Source organism: Aspergillus puulaauensis, chromosome 7 (genome assembly GCF_016861865.1).
Source record: "Aspergillus puulaauensis MK2 DNA, chromosome 7, nearly complete sequence".
Lineage (NCBI taxonomy): Eukaryota > Fungi > Ascomycota > Eurotiomycetes > Eurotiales > Aspergillaceae > Aspergillus > Aspergillus puulaauensis.
In genome coordinates this window covers 898164-921491 of record NC_054863.1, presented here as the reverse complement: position 1 = coordinate 921491, position 23328 = coordinate 898164, and the positions used below count along the sequence as shown (strand labels likewise).

The window sequence follows — 23328 nt, the reverse complement described above, 5'->3', positions numbered from 1 at the left end:
AAGTAGCGAGTACGCGAGGTCCTGCTTACAATCGCACATAGAAGCAATGGAGGGTCATATATAGAGAAAACAAAGTCAAGCCGAAATAGATGCTGTAGACTTTCAAGAGATCATGGTTCGTTCATACATGCTCAAGAGCATAGATCAAAGGTATTGTCATCCCGAATACAAGCCTGTACAGGCAACGTCGTCCTACCAGAAACCACCGATGGCCCGGTAATCGTGAGCTAGTAAAAGCAATTAGCGATGGGTGCGATATCAAACTGTTAACTGTATCCTGAAATAAACTTACCTGTCCTTGCTCCGTATTTTCAGAAACGTTGGTGAGATGGATTTCGACCGTGCTCAAGGGTGCACCAAAATGGCTAAGCCCTTGAAAGCGACGATAGTCGAAGACATTTGTCTGTGAAATGGCGCCAGCAACTCCCGGGCCAGTCAAAGCATAAACAACACGCGCCCCGGTGAGGACCCTAAGGTCGGTCAGTTGCTCATAATCGAGACGAACTTCTGAGCCTTCGTCGACCCGGTGCGCAATGCAAAGCAGACGAAGTCTATCAAGGGAAAGCTCTGCAGTTGGCCCAACAGTGGCCAGCCGACTGAAAAATCCCCGAGATGGCATATTCCCAGAGTCAAGTGACCGCACCTGGAACCAACGGGCAGCGGAGGAGAAAAATCCAGAGTGCGGCTTCATAAACTTGGCGTAGTACTCGGATATCGTACGGGAGGATGCGATAATGACAGTGGGGGATACTCCAACGGTAGCAAGAGCAAAATCAACGTTTCCTCCAGCAACAGAATTGAGCGCCACTGAAGCATTGGTGAAAAGAGCGGCCAAAACCTGGCATAGAGGGTACATCCGCGAAAGAGAATCGATTGAGAGAACCAAATCCCCACTGTTCAGCCGCTGTGTCCGAGGCAGGGCGTAAATCAAGCCCGCAATACCTGCCACCAGACTCTATCCGAACAAAGAATGTCAGTAAAGCATAAAATAGAAAAGATCTAGCAAATATAAATCGAAAAACTTACCTCCGGCCTATATTCCACAAATTCTTCTCCCCAAAGCGTGGACAAAGGAGGAGATTGAGAGTTAGGGTCCCATTCGGGAACTTCCAGCCCGGTCAATTCTTTCTTCTCATCAACGAGCTCATGCCATACAGCCACATCTAGGCGGCCTTCGACTTCCTTGGGTACATCATTCCAGTCCATATGTCTGCTTCCAATTTTCGCAACCCACACAACATGAGAAAGTTGCTTGTTTTTCGCAGCCACCTGGGCCAGGTCGACGCCGCCCGCCTCGGCAATCAGCGTATCTGCTTGCGCCTTCTGCAACAGTCCAGACAATTTCTCGGCAGCGAGGTTGTGGGGGACAATGACGACCTTGAATCCATAGAAAGCTCCAGCTAATGTACTTTGTCAGCTGCGGTCTCGCTCAAGTGCAACCAAGTACGACCTGGGTCGTAAGAGTACTAACCGAAGATAGAGGCCAGCAGCTCAACAGAGTCAGTCAAACAAACAGCGACAACTTTCGTGTTAGCAGATTGTAGACGTCTTCCTATCACATTGATTTCCGCTGTGATTTGGTCCAACGAGTGTTCTATTGCTTGTCTTCCGAGCACTGTAAATATCTTGCCCAGTTTACCGGACGAGCCATTTTCTTCAACCTTTCCACGCAGCGCGGCCTTCCATATATCACGCAGGTCGCCATTTCGTCCACTTGTCCACTTCGGCGCCCCGGGATCCTTCACATTTAGGCCAGCTCTGAGGGGGAACCCATGCGGGGTCTCCAGGCTCCTATACGCAGCAGACTCGCCGGGTTGTCGGACGGGAAAGGCGGTGGATTGGCGAGCAAGTAAGAATGGATGGATTTCCGGGTCTTTCGAGGTAACAAAAGAAACGACGGCGAGGGTGACAATAGCGCCGGCGATTAAGCTGGTGTAAACGTTCCAGTCAGCTAGCACATCACTGAGCAAGCCATCCAGTTGTTCAGGTATCGACGCTCCTGATGCCATTTTTTGACAATGTAACGACCAGGACTGCCGTTTCAATTAAGCATCAATTAGTTTCGTAAGACTTGTATATAGTGAGATTTAGAGATACTGAGGTGCTGAATGACGTGAGACGGTTGAGCAACTGTCATGTGGGGTTAGCGCGTCTAGTTGGCCAAGGCACGTCGCCCGGTTAGGCAAAGACTTTGCGGCAATGGCGCTTGTTGTCTCTCTGGTTGCCAGTGATATTCAGTGCGCATGCACCACAACAACTAACAGCCCAGCCAGCCGACAAACAGCTGAGGGACTCGACGAACCTCCTTTATAAATGGAAGGATAATCTGAGCGATACTTCTCAATCTGGTCAGGTAAGTTTTGCGAATTTTTGCGTTCCTCTTCATAGGTAAGTTCTCATTGCCCTTTCCCTTTGAATGCACCCTCACCTTGAACAGGTTTCTTTTCGTAATATCAATGGCGTCACTTTTCCTTCCTTCGACGCCGAAGTCCACATCTGCATCTACGCCTGCGTCTGAGAAATCGCAGACACCCGGAAAATGGCGGCATCCGCAACTGGATGAGATTGTGCGGCGACAACAAGCGGGGACTTTCGGGGATCGCAACGCCAAAAGACTCATGTGCAATGGCGGTGCTTTATTGGCAACTTGGACTTTCGGGTCTACCTTCAAATCCTAGTAAGTGATATCAGATGCCAGGCTTTGAAGTTAGTTGACCTGACTGGGCCGTGGCCACAGCTCTCGTTGGATCCAGACGAAGACTGAGATTCCCACATACGCTGATTTGTCGCTACTTATCATGCAATTAATCTTCCTTCTCAACATACTCGTCGCATTATACCCCCTTTTCCGACCGAAAGATAATATGTCCGACATCCCTCTTACCCCGACACAACGGACCCTTCTTGGGCTTGATCCGTCAACAACATCCTCTTCGGCCCCAACGACATCATACGTGACCCCTCCGAAATACCGCGTATCCTCCGGGTCAAGGACAGCAAGTCCAGCCAGCCACTCTGGCTCACCGTTATCTACAAGTGCGAGCGCCTCAAGCCTTCGGTTTTCGTCAGGCACGCCCTTTTCTCCGTCTCCCAGTCCACTATTACACAAGATGGTTGCAAACGGTGGCAGGGAAAATGTACGCAGGCAGAGCTTCGGCTCATCCTCACCGCTCAACCGGGGTTCTTCTTTCAAAGAGTCAATTGTTATGCCGGCCACCCCTTCTCCCGCCGGAGGAAAGAGGGGGAGTTTGGGAGTAAGCAATAAGTGGTTGTATGAGCGAAGCAGGCGTCCGTCTCTCAGCAATGGTAGTCTTTGAGTGGGCGGTTCTCGTTGTTCGACTGCATTACTACGCCCGAAATGATGTAAAATATGTTTTCTGGTCTTCGCTTCGAGGGGTGTTTCGGCTTGGCTTTTGATCATTATATGCGCGGCGCATACAGCATTGCTGTTTTTATATGCGGTCCCATTTATAAATTTTACAAATAAATTAGAATTAATCCCTTGATTGCCTCCTCAGTAAATTCCGCAGTGAATGCTGTGTTTCTAGTAGCGTGAATGGTGCTCGTTTATTAGCGGGGAGGCGCCCCAGATACTAGGTACAATCTCCAGCTTTTGAGGTCGAGTTCCCGCACCCGTCTTACTCCAAGAAAGCCAACATCACCACTACTTTATCCACCGCCACACCAATCTTCTCAGGCCCATTTCGCGCCTCGTTTCACTCGAAGAGACGCTCCTATCTTGAAGCTCTTCGATTATTTGTCCCCCGCATGAAGTCAAAAGCCCTCTAAGCGTCGTCGGCGGTTTAAGATGGGAGCCTCGGAGTCGAAGCTAGTCTTCAAACAGGGAATATTTCGCTTATCGGAGGAGAAGGAGATTCCCGCAGACGATCCATACTGGACCAGAGTAAATAGCCCTTACCCAGATTTGCCCAGGTCGAAGCCTGAATTGCTGACAACCAAGGTGTAGTTCTGGGAGCTCCCCGAATCCACGGAGGATGTCTTCAGCCTATTTACCCCAGCGGACATACGGCGAACCCGCGACAATGCATTAGGAAACTTCGAAACATTATTACTATCCATAACTTCTCGTTTAACGGCCCTAAAAAACCATCCTTCCTTCCCAGACCCGGATCTCGCCCCCGACCGAGATGCGCTGAACTGCATTCGTATTCTCACTCGCCTCCTCCCATACGTGTACGAAGCCGAGCATCTAGAAGACTGGGAGGAGAGGTTCTTTTGGACTCGTCGAAGGAAAAGGACCAGGGAAGCTCAGTTGGCTACAGATGTTCTTTTCGATGAAGCGCAAGCGGAAGAGGGGCAGGACCCAGCGTCTCCCCGCCTCAACGAATATGATGATGTGAAGCCTTTGGCAGAAGAGTTGATTGACACGCTCATGGATCTACTCTTTTACACGGACTTTACCATCCCTACGTTGCCGTCAGCAAAATCTAAAGTTTCGTACTCCATCTGGCAAAGTGGTGTTGGGTGCAACACTTCTATGGGTTCGACAAGGGAATTCGAAAACAACCGCTGCGAAATTCTTCGGTTACTGCTCACAATTACTGGAAAGGCAATGTACATGTCTTCTAGTAAGTCACCATCCCTATCTTACTAGGGGTTTAGCTTAACCATCATCTAGGTTTACTGCCTGTTCAAGGTGTCAGAGCTATTACATACATCACGACTTGCCAGGAGAAACAAGCGGTATTGACACTTCTATGCTCACTTCTAAACACGGTACGTTCTGGAATACATACTAGCATGTTAGGCGACTGACAACTTCTCTCCAATAGGCAATCAAATACAACCCTGCATCGTGGAGAGTGCCCTACGATCATGTTGTATGGAAAGACCCCAGACAGATCTTAGTGATTTATAGTCTCCAGTTTCTCCTTGTGCTCCTCTTGTACCCTGTTCCCGAGGACGGTCGTGGGAACCCTCCCAAAAACTACTTCCGTCACTATTTCGGCCGCCTGCACAGACCACAAGACTTTCAGTTCTTAGTTGATGGCATGACCAGAATTTTGAACCAGCCAGTAAGTTAATTTACTTCTAACGCCGTAAGGTTACTCACACAATATTTTACGCAGATGCAAGCAACGACGGCTTATCTTCCCGGTAGCCAGAAGTCGGTCAAGTGGGCACCAGAGATGCTTGTCCTGTTCTGGGAGACCTTACAATGCAACAAGCGGTTTAGGTCATTTATCATTGACTCGAACAGGTCTCACGACTTTATTATTCTCTGTATTTTCTACAGCATCACCTATAAGTCCGATCCGGCAAAGCAAGGCGTGGTTCGGATGTGCATATTTATTCTGCAAACAATGAGTGTTGAGCCTACTTTTGGGAAGAGTTTGAACAATAAATTTGAAGCCCAAGAAACCCTGCCACAGAGTATACGGATACCCGGGTTCCGAGGTTCATATGCCGACTTTCTCCTCATAGTATGGCTTTTGCCCCTTCTTCTATATCAACGCCATGATTCCGCTAACCCATCATAGTCCATCCACACCTTGATTACTACTAGCAAAGGCAAGCTTAACGCTGTGTACCCAGCTCTTCTTGCCGTTATCAATAACATCGCACCATATGTTGAGCATCTGGTCCCGGAGGCATGCTCCAAATTGCTGCAGCTGTTTACATCCATGTCAGCTCCCAGCTTTCTATTGGCCAACGATTCAAACCACGCGCTACTTGCTTCGGTTCTCGAATCCATAAATGCCATTCTCGAACATAAGTTCACAAGTACGTCCATATCCAGACTTATCTGTCAAGACCGCTAATGATGCATAGAAAATCCATTCCTTGTATATGCCATTCTCAAGCACAGAAGACGCTTTGAAGCAGTCCGGGAATTCACCCTTGAGAGTGGCCAGCAAGAGATTGAACGACAAAACGAACGGAGAAAGGCTGAAAACCGTGACACTGTCGCCAGTCCGGTTCTTTCAGCCTCCGAAGACGATCCGCGCCTTTCTTCTGGTGCGCGGTCACCTCTTGGCCGCATCCCAGAGGAGAATAACAGTCCTTTCGCCATCGGTGGGGATGACTCGGAGGATGAGGGTGAAGGTCAACATACACCAGCACAAGACTCAGCTTCAGTCCAAACCTCGCGCAGGCAATCAATCTCATCCACGGCCGATGAGAGTGTTCCGTTACAGCTGCGAGGGATGTCGGAGAAGGCTCGGGGCAAAATGCCGGCGGGACAGCCATCGTTCTCAAGACAAAACAGCATGACGAGTCAAATCAGCATGTCGGCTCTGTTCTCTCCCCCTTCAAACGGTTTTACGCCCACTACAGCTTGGGTAAGTAGTGATGCCCTCTTTCCACCATGGGAACCTCGGTATACTGATAATGAACCCTTAGCTTGAGTCTTGGCTACCCGAACTTCCCCTGCACACCATCCTTACGATCATCTCCGCTATCATTCCCAGTATTCCCGAGACAGCGTTCCAATCATCCTCAAATGCTGAAACTCGCACCCTGATCACGAATCTCCCGTCATTTGTGGAAGACCCAATGATCCAAAGCATCACCTCGGAGCCTGCGCCTGCTCGTGTCCATTCTTTTGAGTGGTCGGCTTTGTCGATGGGCTGGTACGAATCGTTGGTATGGGGCTTCATCTTCTCTTCAGAGATGGTTGTTGGGACCGCATCTGGAGCTACACCCGGCACGGTAGGTGTCTGGAATGGGACATCCATTAAACTGTTTAAAGTGCAAGAAGCAGCCGTTCAGGGCCCTACGCTACTAGCGCCCAAGGGTGCCGTGGATGCAGTTGGAAGTAACCTGGTGCAACGGATCGGAAACTTGAGCCTGCGACGAAACAACACGCAGCCGGATTCTCAGAGCAGCTCGGGGCCCCCGTCCATTCGGGAGGTTTAGAAATAATAGCGGCAATAGTTGTGTTTAGTTATTTTTCTTTTTTAAGATACCTAGTTTGTGTCTATAATGAAGTATATATTGATTGGCACTTGTACATCAACCTATGCACTACAGAGTAAGCTCGGTATGCCATACTGATAACGCGAAATTATATTCCCCTGGCGTGCTCTAGCCAGGCCTAGAGACGGTGGTAAGCCGCGCAGGTGGCCGAATGCTTACATCTTTATGGTTGCTGACATGCCAAGTCCGCCGGGGAGATTGACCGTCTCCAGCCAATCGATTCGGCATGCTCCAATGCCGCAGCAAACATAAAGTTGGGGGAAACTCACCTCAACCTTCTCTCATCATCACACGCATTCAACAGACGGACGCTCCAGAGCGTTGCAAGACCGCCATTCAATTGAGAAAATGGTCCTCTCCAGGTCGCTGCTTGCCGCAGCCTCCGCGTTGTTCCTTGCGTTTCCGACCGAAGCTGTCGAGGGAACTTCAGAGCTGCAGAGCGTCTTGAAGAACACCCACGGAAGCTCGGAATACAAGTATCCCACCGACTTCACAAGGGGGATTCTGCCTGTAAGTTCACTCCCGTCTGGTTGGAAGATGTTTCCGTGGGTGAACCAGCACCGGGAATGAGCCGCTAACTCTAATGCCTCCTTTTTCTATAGATCCCGGTTCATTCCCACAAGTGAGTCCCTGGCTGCGATCGGAGTAATTTGCTGGTAACTAATGACCTTTAGTGACTACTGGAGAGACGTACCTTTTTACACGGGTATTTTCCACACCCTACCATTGCCGTGAAGCACTACTGATGAGCCTGCGTCGCCAGCTCTCTCGCAAGGTTGCATTTCAGTTGAAGCTGATGTGTGGCTATACAATGGCACTCTCCATGTAAGCCCAGCGCCTCAAACTCACTGCTTCAATGCATTGTTTAATCGTTGAAATAGGTTGGCCACGACGAGTCATCATTAACTGACCAGCGCACATTCGAGTCACTCTACATCAACCCCATTCTCGACGTGCTTGAGCGTCAGAACCCCAAGAGCAAATTCCTAACGGGCCCGACCACCAAGTGCGTGCTACCCAGAGTGTAGCAAGTCTTCTTCTAACTTTTTCTACAGTGGTGTCTTCGATACCGATACAGATCAAACGCTCTACTTGTGGGTTGACTCCAAGACATCCGGCCCCGAAACATTCAAGGCCGTCATCGAAGCTCTGGAACCACTTCGCAAGAAGGGCTATTTGACAACCCTTAAGAGCAATGAAACCCTCACTAAGGGCCCAGTGACCGTGATCGGAACTGGCAACACGCCCTATGAGATGGTTGGCCCCGTCGCAGACCGCGACTACTTTTACGACGCACAGCTTGCTACTCTGGGGGACGCAGAAAATGCTGGGATCACATCCCACATCTCGCCCATAGCATCGGGGGATTTCAGCTCAGCCATCGGCGACCTCACGCTGGGCAAGGATAGCGTACTGAGCGATAAGCAGCTCGAGACTCTTCGATCGCAGATCTCTACCGCGACAGAGAAGGGTATCCTTGCCAGGTACTGGGGCGCTCCTTCGTACCCGATCAGGGCTCGCAACACTCTGTGGACCACTCTCATCAACGAAGGTGTCGGGTTGCTGAACGCGGACGATTTGGCTGCTGCTGCGCAGTATTTCTAGAGTACGGGTAAAACCTATGTAATATATAGACATAACTACAGAGATAAAATATTAATGTCTTGTACTTCTGAGCTAGCCCAACTTGTAAGATTAAGGTGCAAAATGAACCACCCAAACCTCAGGCCAAACCGGAATTGTGCACCAATACTTTCTTGTACAGTTTTCAAAACAACAGGCAAAAAGGAGAGGAGAAATGCGCGCATTCACAGGAAATTGCAAGGCTGGAAACACAAGTCCAGTGCACGTGATACTCCCGTGAAAAGGAACCGTTGCTGGGGGGGCAAAAAGGAGGCAACTTAAGAAAACAAAATGAAAGAAAAAAGGCATTGATAAACCCACACGATCGCTATCCAATCCAGACCCAGGACTTGACTTGACAGGCGGCGATGTCCAAGGTCGATGTTGATCTGGGAGATCTCTTAGCCAAGGGGCTCCCGACCGATGTAAAGGTCACCATCCGCCACATCTCGTCAACTCCCACGGCGACCAATGCTCTCTTCGCTGCGCCTCCAAGCGAAGAGCCCGAACCCACCTTTTGCGAGAACCACTTTCTGTCTACATCTATCACCCCGGCTGACAAGGATGACGGGGCGGAAGTCATTGTCTTCGGCATCGAGGTGTTAGTCTACACTACGACGCACCTGACAACCATCTTTGTGTCCAAGGCCGATTCTACGGGTCATCTCCATCTACTCAAAGCTGCCCCGAAGAGCTCAATGCTCAGGAAGGTCACCAATACTTTTCTCTATTTCCTTGTGCACACTCACCAACGACCCGGCGTTCGGCTGGTCGTATCCCTCTTCGCCAGGTCTCAGAACCAGTACTTGTTTCCAGGGAGTATAGAGAACCCAGAGAAGCATGTCCTCGATGACCGCGGGCTAATCAAATGGTGGTGTCGCTCTCTGGACCCAATCCTTCGCGAGTATGAGCCGGAATCTGGATCCCAGGAGCAGGAGAAGCAGCACGAAGAGTCGACCCGTAGCTCCGCCACGGCGTATCTCATAGTACCTAGCTGTGACAAGTTCGAGACCCGAGGGTTCTTCCCTAGCACAGCCAAATCAGACGACAAGGACCGCCCTCGATGGCTGAATGCCTATCCTCTTCGTCAGTTGTGCAGCAAGCCTGATGCTCCGCCGCGCTCTTTAGTGCCTCGCTTCCCGGATGACCCGAAGACGCGCTTTCTCATTGATTTGGACGATGAGCTTCCAGAGAGTGCGAGTGGGGAAAGGGCCGGTCAGTGGAGGAGCGTGAAGTCCTTGGACCAGTTTTGGGAAATGATGTCCTTTCGTCAGGAGTGTTCTGCCGGGAGATTGGTTGGGTTCTTGTGGCTTGTCATTAACCCTCCTGGTGTTGTGAACTCGAATCCAATGCTGAGCAGCAAGGCCGGTCTTACGGAGACCAAGGACATGCGGAAGACACAGACTCAGCCGCTGGGTTCTGATGCTCCGGACGCCTCGGAACAGGCACAGGTCTGGGACGCTCCAAAAACTGGCGACGAGGCGTCAGCTTCTCAACCAAGCGATCAGACAAGGCCACAGCGGACGAACGACGGAAGTGCATTCTACTGGCCGCAGGCTGCGCGAGGACATGCAGTGTTGAATGAAGAGGATTACAAAACGGCAATCAACTTTCTTCTCGAGCAAGACTTTTATAACGAGGAAGTCTCCTTTGCCAGCACGAAGGCGTTCAACGACAAAGTTGCAGCTCTTGCCGACGAGCTTTGGATCGGTCAGCAAGTCGTGGGAAAGAATCGCAACGATGAATTAATAGTTCCAGAACAGACGCCCAACACACTTGCTAATACTGTGTTGGTTCGGAAACGGAAAAAGGACGAAGGCGCAGCATCAGACCAGGCACCGAGTGGATCTACAGAGTTAATACACAATGCTGGAGTGAATGTTCTACAGGGCAATCTCATTCGCAAGAAAAAGAAAACCTGATGCGATACTCGACGATAATGATAACGAATCGGTAGCAATTGTACAATATCAAAGCCATCAAATCTACAAAGGATCATGAGTAGTTCAGCCAAGCCGGACAGTAGATAGTTCTTCCTCTACTCTGGCACTATAGTGGTGGAAAGTGGTATTGAGCAAGGGTCATTCGATTCCTTCACTCTCATGCCCCTAATGGAAACAATAATAGCTAGCATGATTCAAACATGCCCAATCTCCCAGCCTCACTCAAAGCGAGCGGGTCCCCGAATGGAAGCGAAACCACCAGCCAGCTGTTTTATTATTTGCGCTCGAGCCGATTCCAAACATGATCCGTTGCATCCGGATGCCGATGGTTCCATAGGCCGCTAGTGCTAGGAATAAGAAATAATAAGATTGAATCAGTCAGTGATGATCGCTGTTGTTCCGCCGAAAAAAAGGATAACACAAAAGCGTCAGATGCCGCGGAGCTGACCGCGTCCTGTTTTCTCTTCTTCTTTTCTCTTCCCCTCTCAAACAACCTGTCCCACCCCCATCCCCGCCGTCTCTAGTTCGCCCAGCCCATAGAATGTCCTATTCCCATCGCCTACGCCTATGATAAAGCTTCAGTCGATTTCGGACGCCGTCGGTTTTGGATCAGCCACCCGTCATGGCGGACTCCAGTGGTCGGTCGCGCTGGGATGGATAGGCTTGATCTGGTATTCCACGGTGACGACGGTGTGCGCTTTGGGATATTATAAATTGTATTTCATTCCTTGGCCGTCCAATTCCGCGTTGTTGGAGTTGGATCGGCGGCTTATTGTGTACTTACGAGCTGTGCTAATTAAGCCTCCCTCTCATAGATGGAAACACTGTCTTGGACGCCCTCGGAAATCCCACTCAGCAACCGCGTCGGACGCACCTCATGTCACCATCATTCGACCGGTCAAAGGCGTCGAACCGCACCTGTACGACTGCCTGGCCTCTGCGTTTCGCCAAGAATACCCCCGCGACAAGCTTACTGTATGCCTTTGTGTGTCTTCCCGAAGTGACCCGGCGTACGCAACCCTAGAGAAGCTGGTCGCGGACTTCCCACAAGTCGATGGGCGTGTCTATGTTGAGGAAGAGGATCCCCTCCTCCAGCCTGACCATGAACCCGCGTACAATCTTGGGCCGAACCCCAAGATCCGAAACATGACCCGTGCGTACAGGGAGGCAAAGGGCGATATCGTTTGGATTGCGGACTGCAATATCTGGGTTGGTAAAGGAGTCTGCGGGCGCATGGTGGACGAATTGTGCGGTTTTGGTACAGCTTCAGGCAAAGAGAATAAATTTGTACATCATCTTCCCGTTGCTGTGGATGTTACCGGTGCTGCTAGCTTGAAGGAGGAACGACGTTTGTTGCAGACGAATGGAGCCGCGGCCGCCAACGAAGACGATAGGAAAAGCCGCCGCGCGCCGGGGGCTCTAGCCATGGGGGGCGGTCGTCTGGAAGAGTTGTTTCTCTCTTCGTCCCATGCCAAGATGTATACCGCTATCAACACGGTTCTTATTGCACCATGCATTGTTGGCAAGTCAAATATGTTCCGACGCTCTCATCTCGACTATCTTACTGCTCCGGATCCGAAGAGCTCTCGTCAACTGAATCCAGGCATTGACTACTTCTCGGACAATATCTGTGAAGACCACTTGATTGGCGATCTGCTTTGGAAGAACAAGGTTCGCGACGAGAAGGAGCATGGCAAACACCTGGGCAAGCACGCACTCGTTTACGGAGATCTCGCCTTTCAACCTATTGCAAACATGAGCGTTCGATCCTACATAGCGCGACGAGTGCGGTGGCTGCGCGTTCGAAAATTCATTGTGATGCTTGCGACCTTGGTTGAGCCCGGCACAGAGTCAATATTATGTTCGCTGTACGGGGCCTGGGGTGTCACTACTGCGTTATCTCAGTATCTCCAGGATAAAGGGCTGGTCATCGCTGAGGACCTCTCGACGTGGAAAGCCTTCTTCACGTTCTTCGGGCTCAGCATAGTAACATGGAACCTCATCGATTGGACAGTATACATAATGCTTCACTCCGGCAAGACGGTCGAACGGGATGAGAACACGCCACTGTTTGTGCGTCCTCCCCGGGGTACAACAAGACGGCGTTTCCGGTACTGGCTTGCCGCCTGGCTCGGACGAGAAACACTCGCTCTCCCAATTTGGTTCTGGGCAATCTGGGGAGGCATGACGGTTACGTGGCGTGATCGCCAGTTCCGTATTGGCCTCGATACGAAGGCACATGAGATTCAGGGTGGTCAAGATATCCAAGCCGAAGGCTCCTACTCCGAAGGTACATCGGTTCTATCAAGTGCAGAGCGTCGACGCAGACCGCAGAAGAAAATGAAAGCATGAATAGGGATGTAGATATGATAACGAGGCATGAAATTCATAAACTGTCTATAGATACTATATACCAGACTTTTCGGTCCCAATAGGAAATAGACGGGGGGGGAACTAAAACACAAACCATCATAATTCATCTGCTTTTATCTATCTCATCACGATTCCTCGGTCCCGGTAGCCTCCACCTCTGCAGGGTTCCCAAACTCCAACAACCATTCAACCACCTGTCTCCCCTTAGACACAGAACCGGCATCCCCAGCACCGGCATCAGCGCCAACCTCCGCCTCATCTACCTCTTCACTTTCAGGCTGGCCCTGGCTCTGGCTGGTCTCATCTTGGGTCTTCCAGTCCGTCCTCTCCGCCAAAAAGATGGCATCCAGCCCAGCCTCATTCTTAATCGAGACGTCCGCACCAGCGTCCACAAGGAGCTTCACACACTCCAGATGCGTGTTGAGGGCTGCCCAGTGCAGTGGTGTGTTACCCGAGTGATTGCGGCGGTTAACCACAGCCTTGACCTCATCGGCTGTCAGCGCCTGCTCAGTCGGTGACAGAGCCGAGACAAGCGTGGTGGTAAGCTTCATGAGAATATCTACATCGCCCCGTTAGTATCTATGGGAGACAGGAGGGAGAGGGGGGTATTTGAATGATGGATACGTACCAGCATTCCCATTCGCGGCGGGATAATGCAGCAAACAGCATCCACTGCCGCCCTCTTCTTCGGGTGCCGTGTCGATTGCCGACGCGATGATAACGGACTGCTTGACGTTGTATGTCGAGCTTAGTGTGGCGAGGTCGGCTTCTACTGCTTCAGCGTCACCGACCCGTGCGGAGTAGATCAGGTCGTCAACCTCGTCGGGGGTGAGTGTTACTAGAGGCATTTTGCTTCTTTTCTTGCACTCAAATTGGATCGTTTAATGGTGGTGTCTGTTCCCTTGTGGTTTGGGATGGGGCTGATGTTGGTTGGTTTACGTCAGGCCCAGAGGTTGTATTGTGATTGAAATTGGAGTAGAGGTCTGTGGAATAGTTAGCCTTGGTTGGTTCTGTCTGTCATTTTATGCATATATAAACTTGGATCGCAAGGTTGTAAACCGGGTAGTGATATATAAACCGGTCACGAAGCCGAAAAGCAACATCCAAAATTTCAAACAAAGCATGACCGTGTGAAGAAAAGCGGAATAGAAAAAAAGCCACGGGCGAAGGTAAACCAATTCCCAATTCTATGTTGAATGAGCCGGTTATATATGTGCTCGTGCATGGTTTTAACATCCAAGTCAAAAACTTCAACCCCGCCACCGCGACGACTCGGGAAGACCAGGCAAACAATAAAAACACATGTGTTAAAGAGAACAGTAGCTTACCTGTTTATTTGGGTATACAACGCGGTGCTGCTGCGAGATACCTCTATATCAAAGTTGGACCTTTGGTCTGAGAATCTTTGTGAGCGGTCATGTGAATATTTCGCGGATTGACCAATGGAGGGGCACTGGAGGGGGTCCGTTATAGCGGGTTGATTCGAGCCTCCATTTTTACTTCCATCTAGCACTATGCTACTTAATTGGCACATATGACTCTGATGTGGGATCCACGTGTCTTTCTCTATAATATGGTCATCACCTACTCATTAGCATCGGTTTTAATCTACTATCCGTACTGGAGGCCTGGATATCATGGCAATTTGAGAGCAATGATTTGGGTGTAGTATAGGTGAGTACAATTACCAGCCCTCATATATTTCTAATGGCAAAACTCGGAATATAAATAGTCAGTGTGGCCGAGTGGTTAAGGCGGTAGATTCGAACTCCCTAATCTCCAGCATTCGCTTGAATTAGGCTCGATTATCTACTGGGTTCGCCCGCGCCAGTTCGAATCTGGTCGCTGACGTTCATTTCTTTTTATTTTTGTCCTTTTCCTTTTTTTGTTTTTGCAAGCTAGATATTGGAGGTTTTCAAATCCTATTTCTTTTTAGAGCACTTAGTAAATACCATGATAATGGTATAACTGATTTCTTGGTGGCATACTGCCAGTGATGCGTGCATTTCTCTTAGTCATGAATTTATGCTGCCCAGACGGAACAACATTATTCCCACTGACTCTCTTCCGCATGCCATCATCAGAACTCCGGCGGAGCCAAGCACGATCTATCCAACCAAGAAGATTTGTGATAAACCACAGCATAATGGCCGCGAGTCACGCGAAGGACGTCCCAGAGGGCACAGCCGGTTCTACGTCTCCGGCGCCAGAGAATACTAGACAAAGCAGTGACCCGACAGTGACGAGCGAGGCAGAAAAACAAGAAGAGGAGGAACGCATTTCAAGAGAATCCCAGGAGAGCGAAGACAATATCCCACAAGAGAAGGAGGATGATGAAGAGGAAGAGGAAGAAGAAGAGGAAGAAGAGGGGGAGACAAAGGAATCAGATGCGCCCCCATTACCAGACGAGGTCCCTCCTCCCCTGCCAAACGAAGCTCCACCAGGCGAGGACGATGGCTGGGAGCCTGTCTGGGATGCCAACGCACAAGCATACTACTTCTATAACCGATATACCCAAGTTTCACAATGGGAGAACCCCAGAGTGCCGACTGCAGCCCCAGCCTCAGCCTCAGCCCCAGCCCCAGCCATCCCTCCCGCCCCGGGCACCGAAGACTCAAAGTCAACCGAGAAAGACCCTGCCCCGCTAGGCGGATACAACCCTGCAATACACGGTGACTATGACCCAACAGCTCCGTATGCCCAGCAGTACGAACAGCAAGAAGAGGAGGGCCAGGCGGGGCTAGGGACAGCGAATCCGGGTAGCTATGAAGCGGTCGGGGCATTTAATCGTTTTACCGGTCGATGGCAGGGGGAGTCTCAGAATCCAGAAAACCACAATGATGAGAACAAATCGCGGCGGCAAATGTATGCATACTTTGATGTGGATGCGGCAGCGAATTCCCACGATGGGAGGAGTCTGCGGGCAGAGCGGAGCGCGAAGAAACTGAGCAAGCAGGAATTGAAGATGTTCAAGGAGAAGCGCAGGGAGAAGAAAGAGGAAAAGCGAAGAGCCTGGTTACGGGACTGATTTCTTCTCTTTGGCTCTCTTTTTATTAGCCTTCTCGGCTCTGTTCTGCTTTCCGTTGAGATACCTACTGGACTAGACCTCGACAGGTTGGGGCGTTTGCACTGTGGCACACTGTATTTATGGCATTATTATCATTGCATTAGAAGCGAGCGGCTCAATGCCGGCCCTGTAATTTTACCACCAAATGGAAACATACGAAGCTAAGACTTAGCAGCAGACTTGTATCTTCATCTTGACACCGTCTCAACGTGGGTTTCACATACGGTCTCTTTGGATTGAGATATCGAGCCTAGGGGTTTGTGAAATGTATAGATGGCCTCTAAGCAGTCCTATGGGAGGTCCAGGTAATTAGTATAGAAGACGCAAAGCTAGTATAAGATATATATTGTGGAAAACTCTCTACAAGGCCAATATGGAAAGAGTGCATGAATTCTCATTAAACACAGCTATGTAAGGCCTATTTATACCTTTCCATTTTCACTCTAGGAACAAGTAATGTTTCCTTGTATGGCCTTGTAGTGAAGACTTCGTTTACTAGACAAACAGTGAATGTCGACCTTGCTACTTCTGTATTGATATGGGAGGTAAAGAGCTATCTCTTCACTAGGCTTGTCAATGTCGATATATATATCCGTTAAGATCTTAACGAAACTAATTATGCTGTCCATATTTTCTGATGGTGAAGTTGTAATTAATAATATGTTCTAGTTTTACTCTCCGAGTCCCGACATATATATAAACTGTCCAACGCAAAGCATATGAAACCAACGCCTACCGATACATACAAGGCAGTTTAATTCGCTGTGCAATAAAAATATCCAACGCAGAAACATGTACCAAGTTCATATTCAAAAATCTCAATACCCCAATCCGGTGAGGCTTGGAGCCTTCAACAATACTCATCTAGGTTTTCCTACATCAACCCTGTTACCTCCAACGAGGTTATATTTTCCACCTTGAAGCCAATTTCCACAAATACTTTTATCAACTAGATACCAAGGCCGAAGGTATAGGGTAGAACCTCGCGGTTGAGGAAGCGAGAATCATTTGACTGAAATCCAGAGTTGGACTCACTATAGACTAACTACGCGCTCTAGACTATGCAAAATACAGAGAAAACCACAGATGCCGTAGGAGCATCTCTGAGGAAGATGTCGAGTATCCCAAATTTGTTGTTCGACGGTGAGCGAAAGCCGACACCTTACCATGCTTGCAGTCCATTTTTTTTTGTAAGAGCATCCTAGAACACGCATTTCTTCCCATTTTCTTCCCCGTTGATTACTAGTTTTCTTAGCCAAGCCTATACAGCATTTTATTGCCTGGATGACTTCATGACGCGGCGTCTGCTGAACATGATACGTACGTAGTCAGCCTCCAAGTGCACGATCTACTTCCAAGCCACCGATTTAGAGCTCGAAGCTTCATTCCCGAGGCATTCGGTGGCTAATTATTGATCCTTGCTTGAGAAAACCTGGAGGACCGGTGAGTGAGTCAACGCCTCTTCCAAGGCTCTTCGAACTGACTGCAGCAGCACTCTGGATTTTGCCCATTCACGTCCTCTCGCCGGAGACCAACAAAAATAAACAAAACTGAGCTTGTTAGTGATCGTCATGAGGCCTGGAGTATCCCCACACGGAAGGTTTGCCTCCCTGCCTGGGAAATTATCTCTAAGGGAGATCGTGCAGTCCCTTGCCTCCGTAAGGAGACGGGAAATGAAAGATTGCCCGCTGGGCGACAGACGCCCACATGGGCTGGACTTGATTCTTCCTTGAGTTCGCCCCTTGCAGACCGAAGCACGCAGCAAGAAACGCCGGGCGTAGGAGGCTGGCCACCAAAGCTCCGAGGAATGTTGAGGAAGTCCACCTGCATACCACACGAGATGGGTGCGGCTGATGCTGTCAAGGATGCAATTGGTGCTGCACTTGTCACGCAATCCCGTGAATATTTTCGGCTTGACGAATGGCACTGCGGAGGTAGATACTACACAAACTGGGGGGTTGAGACCCTGGAAGAATAGCATCGTCATGCTGGGATGCAACTATAATCCGACCGCCACTGTTTGCATAACGATCTACACAACAGGAGCAGGGGAATGAAACGGCGTCTGAGAGGAAACGCCCCTCGAGCCTGTTGGATGAGTGACCGCCACCCGCCGGAGGGAGGCAACTAGCTGATCCATACCTCATACTGGGCCACCGCTCAAGGACTCTCATGGCGCTTGAGGACGAGACAGCAGCTTGCAAGCTCAGCAGCTACTTTCACCGTCCTTGCATGGTGCATTCCACAGGGGCAGCCCAAACGGGGACGACATTCCCTAAACTACGGCATGTTTGCGTTTCTGGTAAAAGCTGGGAAGACAAAGCACCCATCCGGGGTCTATATAAGGGAGCCAACTTCAGCTGTTCTTTCTGTTCCTCATCACGCTCTCTGTTGACAATCCAGTCTCTCGTTCCAAAGTCTCTTCAAAAAACAAAAAAACCCAACAGATCTTTCCTTCTACCCAGCCACAATGAAGTTCTCCATCGCTACTGCCGTTGCTGCTTTCGCCGCCTCCGTCGTGGCTGCTCCCCCTGGCCAGGCCTCTGGCAACGGTGTCGGAAACGCTGGTAACAGCAACGTCCGCTTCCCCGTTAGCCAGGACACCACTGTCGAGCAGGCCTCCACCAAGTGTGGTGACCAGGCTCAGCTCTCTTGCTGTAACGAGGTTACCTACGCTGGTGACACCACCACCGAGCAGCAGGGTGTTCTCGCTGGTGCCCTCAGCGGCCTCCTCGGCCAGGGCTCCGGTGCTGAGGGTCTCGGTCTCTTCAAGGGCTGCTCCAAGCTCGACATTGCCGGTGAGTATCTTGCCATGTTACTAAACACAGGAAATTTGACTAACGTATCCCAGCTGTTATTGGTGTCCAGGACCTCATCAACAAGAACTGCCAGCAGAACATTGCCTGCTGCCAGAACTCTCCTTCCGAGGCCGTACGTATCCTGTCCATGATTTTATTCCATGTCATCTCTAACGTGTCAACAGAACGGCGACCTTATCGGTCTCGGCCTTCCTTGCGTTGCTCTTGGTTCCCTTCTCTAAGCTCATCAATGCTGGGTGTGCTTGGGCTGGAAGCTTTTCTATGGATGGCAGGCATGGTTTCCCCCATCCCACCTTTGGGACGGTGGTAGATTTTAGCTTGTCTGTTTCTATAGGACTGCATTTGGATTCCTGTTGACAATTTTTGTATCCTTAACCTGTCATTGCCACCGAGAAGAAGACTGTTTCAGGATTCTCTTATGCATTGGTGTTTGGCCATGGCATACATCTTTAATTAGACGTTGCTTTTGCTTTTCCTCCACTTTTCCCACGTAAACACTCGTAGTCTTTCTCCCGTTCTAGCCCATAGTCCAGTGGTTGCGAGCACTTGGCAGCCTTGGACATGTAGTAACAGCAGTAGTCTTGGCCAAGTGGCTAAGTATAACCTGAACCGTCTAGATTCCCTTGGTATTCTGAAGCTTTGGCTTCATTCCACTTCATCATTCCACGCAGCCCTCTGCGAATTGTTCTTCATCGTACTTAACCGTCCTTTGCCCATTGCGTGCTTGGTTATTCGTGCTCGAAGCGATAAACCAACCCCGGCGGTCAAGTATCTTTTTGCATCCATTTTTCTGGGCTCTGCATTTAAGAACGGTGCTGCACTTATGATGATTATAGTAGTTATAACCATCATCATTCGTCTAAACTGTGTCTATCCTGACTTATGTATCTCTCTCGTCGTCTTACCGAACAACACCCGCGATAACCAACAGGCAATCAACGAAGTATCCAATGAACATAATCACCACATATTAACATTATATCACATTGTAAAATCCACAACAGTGCATATTCGTATTTGATACATATATAATACATCAATTAAATTAACCACCCGTTTTATACAAATCCCTTCCCCAACCACCCAGCACCAGCCACTCCAACCACCTAGGCAATCTCCCAACCAAGTAATAGATAGAGATAAAAATAGTTATACAGAAGAGAAGTTTATCACTTCAAGAGCTCACACGCTGAGAAATGACCCGAAAAAAGCCCAACACCCCACCTCCACCTGCGTTTCCAGCCCCAGCCCCAGCCCAAGTCCAAACCGCAACTCCATACGCCATACCTAGGAAAAAAGAGACCTACCTGATACAGAGTTTGTACTTCCCCTGTTGTTGCTGTTGTTGTTGTTACCGTTAGTCCCCGAGCGAGAGAGTAGTGCCAAAGGCGGGAAGACGATTGTGCCCATTCGACGTTCTTTTTTTGTCGTCGTCGTTGTTGTTGCTGCAGCTGTCGATGTGCTTTCGCTCTCGGCGGGCTGAGGTTGAGTTAGGGCTGAGTGCAGAGAGACACCGCGTACCTGTTTCTTTGCAGAGACGCTTGACGGTGCTGAGGATGGTAGCGCAGACGTTGACATTGGCCTCTTTCTCTCGTCCTTCTGACCCTGACCCTGATCCTGGCCCTGACCCTGGCTTCCCTCGTCATCAACCTGGCGAGACTGCCGTTGTCCCCAAACAGGCGGCAACGGGAATCTGAAATGTAGATTCGAAAACGACAACGACAGCCCCGGACCTGTTGCCGCAGACGAAGAAGACGTAGTAGAAGAGCCGGACCGGACCGAGGAGAGATTAAACAATTCGATCATTGACTTGCGGCGGCTGCCTGTTGTTGTTGTTGTGCGTTTGCTCTGCTTGGGATCTTGTGCTTGATCCTGGCCTTCAGGCTGAGATTGTGATTCCTGCTGCTGCAGGTATTCGTCTTCGTCTTCTTCGGGGATCGTTTCCTCGATAAGCCTGGTTTTTATAATATCGGGGTGTTTCCTTGACGATAGTGTCTGGGTGGTGGTGGTGGGAAGAGGCGGGAGAGGCCGAGCCGATAATTTCTCGTCATCCTCGTAGGTGTACTGCTGATGATCGTGCTCGTACTCGTGGTCGTGCCCTGGTACTTCACTGCCGCATCCACATCCATAGTCCGAGACAGAATTCAAGTCCGAGTCGAGAGACGTCCGAGAGTCATAGTCGGAGCTGGAGTCGGACTCGACGATGCGGATGGACGTCGTCCGTGTTATCGAGATGGTGTTGGGGTCGAGCCTTGGTAATGCCTCTGGTTCTTTTTCTGTTATTGAATCTGTTGGGGATATGTATGCGCATGTGCATGTGCGTGCTGTTGTTGCATGGCTGCAGGAAGCTCTGTTGTTGTTGTTGTTGTTGTTGTTGTTGTTGGGAGAGTTAGGGCTATGTCGGCCCTTTTTGTTTCTGCGGGTCTGGATGCACGAGAGGAAGAGGGATGAGAATGAGTTGGGGAGGCAGGAAAATGACGACGATGGTGGCGGCGATGCAGATGAAGCTGTAGGTGGAAGGGCCATTGCTTCAGTCTCTGCGAATTGGTCCTAGTAGTATACATGGAGAGAGCGAGGGGGGATTTTTCGGTAAATGTAGAGAGATCCAACGTCTTATATGGGCTTCGTACGCGGTTTGATTAAATGACGCGGGGACGCTCTCATTGACTTTATCTATGACTAAATACTGCATTGCATTGCATGAGACCAGGGAGTCACAACACGAAGCTCTCCCTCGAGCTGGAGCTGGGTCTCAGCAATCGGGGGATTGACTCCGTACATACTCTGTATCTCTATCCCAAACCAGCAGTTCGGAGCAACGGCTGTGGGATGACTCGGTCTCGACCTCATACCCAGATGCTAATTAAGTACCTTGCCACTGGTGTTGTCTGCGTCTGTCATTGAGATCCGCACGATTCAATGCAAGGGCTGTTTGGGGCGAGGACAAGGCTGCTCGTGCCATGCAAGGAACTATAGGGCTACCCTTGAGCAAACTCACGACGAGTATAGGAACATAGAAGCGGCAGCCATAGTTACTACCACAAAGTAGAGCAAGGAGCACGCATATATTGGCTGACTGCAGAAACATGCAGCATCTCGAGCTCTGTGCCAGATATCTCGATGCCCATGTGCATAACGCAGGTACGTACTCTAAGTCCAAGCTGCTATCCCTTGATCTCACACGCTTCGCAAGGGATGATGCTTGCGGCAGGGAGGTCACCCTAGTAAATATTCACATAATATTGCATCAAGTATATGCGAGTCTAGCTCTACAGAAGAAACTGAAAAAAACAACTATCTAGAGCTTGCTTTGCGGCGTTGCCTTGTACAACGACTGTGATCTGGTCAGCGTCTCTGCTGCCTCCTTCTCAATGCGAGTCAGTAGTTCTCCGCAGGTAGGGATATCATGGATAACACCAATGACCTGACCAGCCGTCCACACCTACAAACAACAAGAGTTAGCTGGGCTTCGTTCCTTGAATGGCACTAGGAGCGGGCCGGGACAAAGAAAAAGGGGGTGGGAGAAGGTAAAACATACACCAAAGTTAATATCACCATTCAGGAAGACTTCCCTCCCACGCTTCCCACTAACATACGGCGCAACATCAGAAAACTCGCCAGACGTGCTCTCCTTCTCGATCTTGAGCGCCTGCTTCGTCACCTCGTTGGAGAACAACCGCGAGGTGTTCTTCCACCGTCTCAACACAAGAGCCGTATCCGTCTCTTCCGCATTCACGATGGCCTCCTTCACCTTTTGGTGAATCGGGGCCTCAACCGTACTCATAAACCGCGTTCCCATGTTGATACCCTCGGCGCCCAACGCCAGCGCCGCAGCCAGCCCGTACCCATCGGCGAATCCACCGGACGCGATAAATGGCACACCGCCTAGATCCTGACGCGCGCGGTTCAGGAGGATGACGTTTGTGATATCGTGCTCGCCAACGTGGCCCGCGCACTCGAAGCCATCGATCGAAAGGAAGTCAACGCCCAGCTTGACAGCTGACTTGGCGTGTCGGATGGTGGTGCACTTGTGGAGGATGGTGACGCCTGCGGCCTTGAGCTGCCTGATGACAGGGCCCGGGTTGTTTCCTGCGGTCTCAACGATCTTGATGCCCTCGTCAATGATCACCTGGGCGTAGGCGCCATAGTCAGGAGGCACGAGGGCCGGGAGGAGCGTCAAGTTCACACCGAACGGGTTCTTGGTCATGCCGCGGCATCGGCGAATTTCCTTGCGCAGGTCTTCGGGGGTTGGTTGGGTGAGGGCAGTGAGCTATGGCCATGGGTCTCTGGTTAGTATTGTCTTCTGTTCTGGCTGATCCGCAACTTACGATTCCAAGGCCACCAGCGTTGCTGACGGCGGCGGCGAGCTCAGCGTATCCGACCCATTGCATACCACCCTGGACAACAGGGACTAAACCATTAGTGTCTGAGCCTGGTCATTGAGAAAAGGAGGGCGAGTTTACCTCGGATGCCCAGCGCCCTGGTCAAAGCAGTGTCGAAGCCCATACTTGCGGGTCGTTCACAGGAGTGGATAAATCAGGAGGTTGTATGAAAAGAGAGATGA

At 50.3% G+C, this 23328-nt stretch overlaps 11 protein-coding genes and 1 non-coding gene across 12 annotated transcripts; 8 read left to right on the top strand and 4 right to left on the bottom strand.

Moving 5' to 3' along the window:
• Positions 1 to 131: 131 nt before the first annotated feature.
• On the bottom strand, positions 132 to 2009 carry APUU_70378S (uncharacterized protein; the record flags this gene model as incomplete). The annotated part of the gene is made up of 4 exons (XM_041695244.1): positions 132 to 227; positions 293 to 955; positions 1027 to 1400; positions 1472 to 2009. The coding sequence occupies 4 exons, from the start codon at positions 2007 to 2009 to the stop codon at positions 132 to 134; spliced, it is 1671 nt and encodes a 556-aa protein (XP_041560994.1).
• A 126-nt stretch (positions 2010 to 2135) lies between these two features.
• On the top strand, positions 2136 to 3317 carry APUU_70377A (uncharacterized protein; the record flags this gene model as incomplete). Its single annotated transcript, XM_041695243.1, has 4 exons — positions 2136 to 2142; positions 2229 to 2388; positions 2438 to 2677; positions 2738 to 3317. 4 exons carry the CDS (start codon positions 2136 to 2138, stop codon positions 3315 to 3317), a joined length of 987 nt encoding a protein of 328 aa, XP_041560993.1.
• A 491-nt stretch (positions 3318 to 3808) lies between these two features.
• On the top strand, positions 3809 to 6879 carry APUU_70376A (Hid1 family protein; the record flags this gene model as incomplete). Its single annotated transcript, XM_041695242.1, has 8 exons — positions 3809 to 3904; positions 3968 to 4589; positions 4640 to 4737; positions 4794 to 5036; positions 5091 to 5444; positions 5502 to 5745; positions 5794 to 6302; positions 6364 to 6879. The coding sequence occupies 8 exons, from the start codon at positions 3809 to 3811 to the stop codon at positions 6877 to 6879; spliced, it is 2682 nt and encodes an 893-aa protein (XP_041560992.1).
• Positions 6880 to 7287: 408 nt separating this feature from the next.
• Positions 7288 to 8544, top strand: APUU_70375A (uncharacterized protein; the record flags this gene model as incomplete). The annotated part of the gene is made up of 6 exons (XM_041695241.1): positions 7288 to 7449; positions 7542 to 7561; positions 7614 to 7645; positions 7703 to 7764; positions 7821 to 7945; positions 7995 to 8544. The coding sequence occupies 6 exons, from the start codon at positions 7288 to 7290 to the stop codon at positions 8542 to 8544; spliced, it is 951 nt and encodes a 316-aa protein (XP_041560991.1).
• A 386-nt stretch (positions 8545 to 8930) lies between these two features.
• APUU_70374A (H3 histone acetyltransferase RTT109) lies at positions 8931 to 10484 on the top strand (the record flags this gene model as incomplete). Its single annotated transcript, XM_041695240.1, has 1 exon — positions 8931 to 10484. The coding sequence occupies one exon, from the start codon at positions 8931 to 8933 to the stop codon at positions 10482 to 10484; it is 1554 nt and encodes a 517-aa protein (XP_041560990.1).
• Positions 10485 to 11072: 588 nt separating this feature from the next.
• APUU_70373A (putative ceramide glucosyltransferase) lies at positions 11073 to 12857 on the top strand (the record flags this gene model as incomplete). The annotated part of the gene is made up of 2 exons (XM_041695239.1): positions 11073 to 11221; positions 11321 to 12857. 2 exons carry the CDS (start codon positions 11073 to 11075, stop codon positions 12855 to 12857), a joined length of 1686 nt encoding a protein of 561 aa, XP_041560989.1.
• A 146-nt stretch (positions 12858 to 13003) lies between these two features.
• APUU_70372S (ankyrin repeat domain-containing protein) lies at positions 13004 to 13726 on the bottom strand (the record flags this gene model as incomplete). Its single annotated transcript, XM_041695238.1, has 2 exons — positions 13004 to 13437; positions 13507 to 13726. 2 exons carry the CDS (start codon positions 13724 to 13726, stop codon positions 13004 to 13006), a joined length of 654 nt encoding a protein of 217 aa, XP_041560988.1.
• Positions 13727 to 14609: 883 nt separating this feature from the next.
• Positions 14610 to 14729, top strand: APUU_t70001A. Its single transcript has one exon. It is a non-coding gene; the product is annotated as a tRNA-Ser (tRNA).
• A 295-nt stretch (positions 14730 to 15024) lies between these two features.
• APUU_70371A (WW domain-containing protein) lies at positions 15025 to 15906 on the top strand (the record flags this gene model as incomplete). The annotated part of the gene is made up of 1 exon (XM_041695237.1): positions 15025 to 15906. The coding sequence occupies one exon, from the start codon at positions 15025 to 15027 to the stop codon at positions 15904 to 15906; it is 882 nt and encodes a 293-aa protein (XP_041560987.1).
• A 2509-nt stretch (positions 15907 to 18415) lies between these two features.
• Positions 18416 to 18985, top strand: APUU_70370A (hydrophobin family protein; the record flags this gene model as incomplete). The annotated part of the gene is made up of 3 exons (XM_041695236.1): positions 18416 to 18743; positions 18797 to 18876; positions 18929 to 18985. 3 exons carry the CDS (start codon positions 18416 to 18418, stop codon positions 18983 to 18985), a joined length of 465 nt encoding a protein of 154 aa, XP_041560986.1.
• Positions 18986 to 20051: 1066 nt separating this feature from the next.
• APUU_70369S (uncharacterized protein) lies at positions 20052 to 21290 on the bottom strand (the record flags this gene model as incomplete). The annotated part of the gene is made up of 1 exon (XM_041695234.1): positions 20052 to 21290. One exon carries the CDS (start codon positions 21288 to 21290, stop codon positions 20052 to 20054), a length of 1239 nt encoding a protein of 412 aa, XP_041560985.1.
• A 772-nt stretch (positions 21291 to 22062) lies between these two features.
• On the bottom strand, positions 22063 to 23270 carry APUU_70368S (NAD(P)H-dependent flavin oxidoreductase; the record flags this gene model as incomplete). Its single annotated transcript, XM_041695233.1, has 4 exons — positions 22063 to 22206; positions 22303 to 23034; positions 23093 to 23175; positions 23228 to 23270. The coding sequence occupies 4 exons, from the start codon at positions 23268 to 23270 to the stop codon at positions 22063 to 22065; spliced, it is 1002 nt and encodes a 333-aa protein (XP_041560984.1).
• Positions 23271 to 23328: the final 58 nt, after the last annotated feature.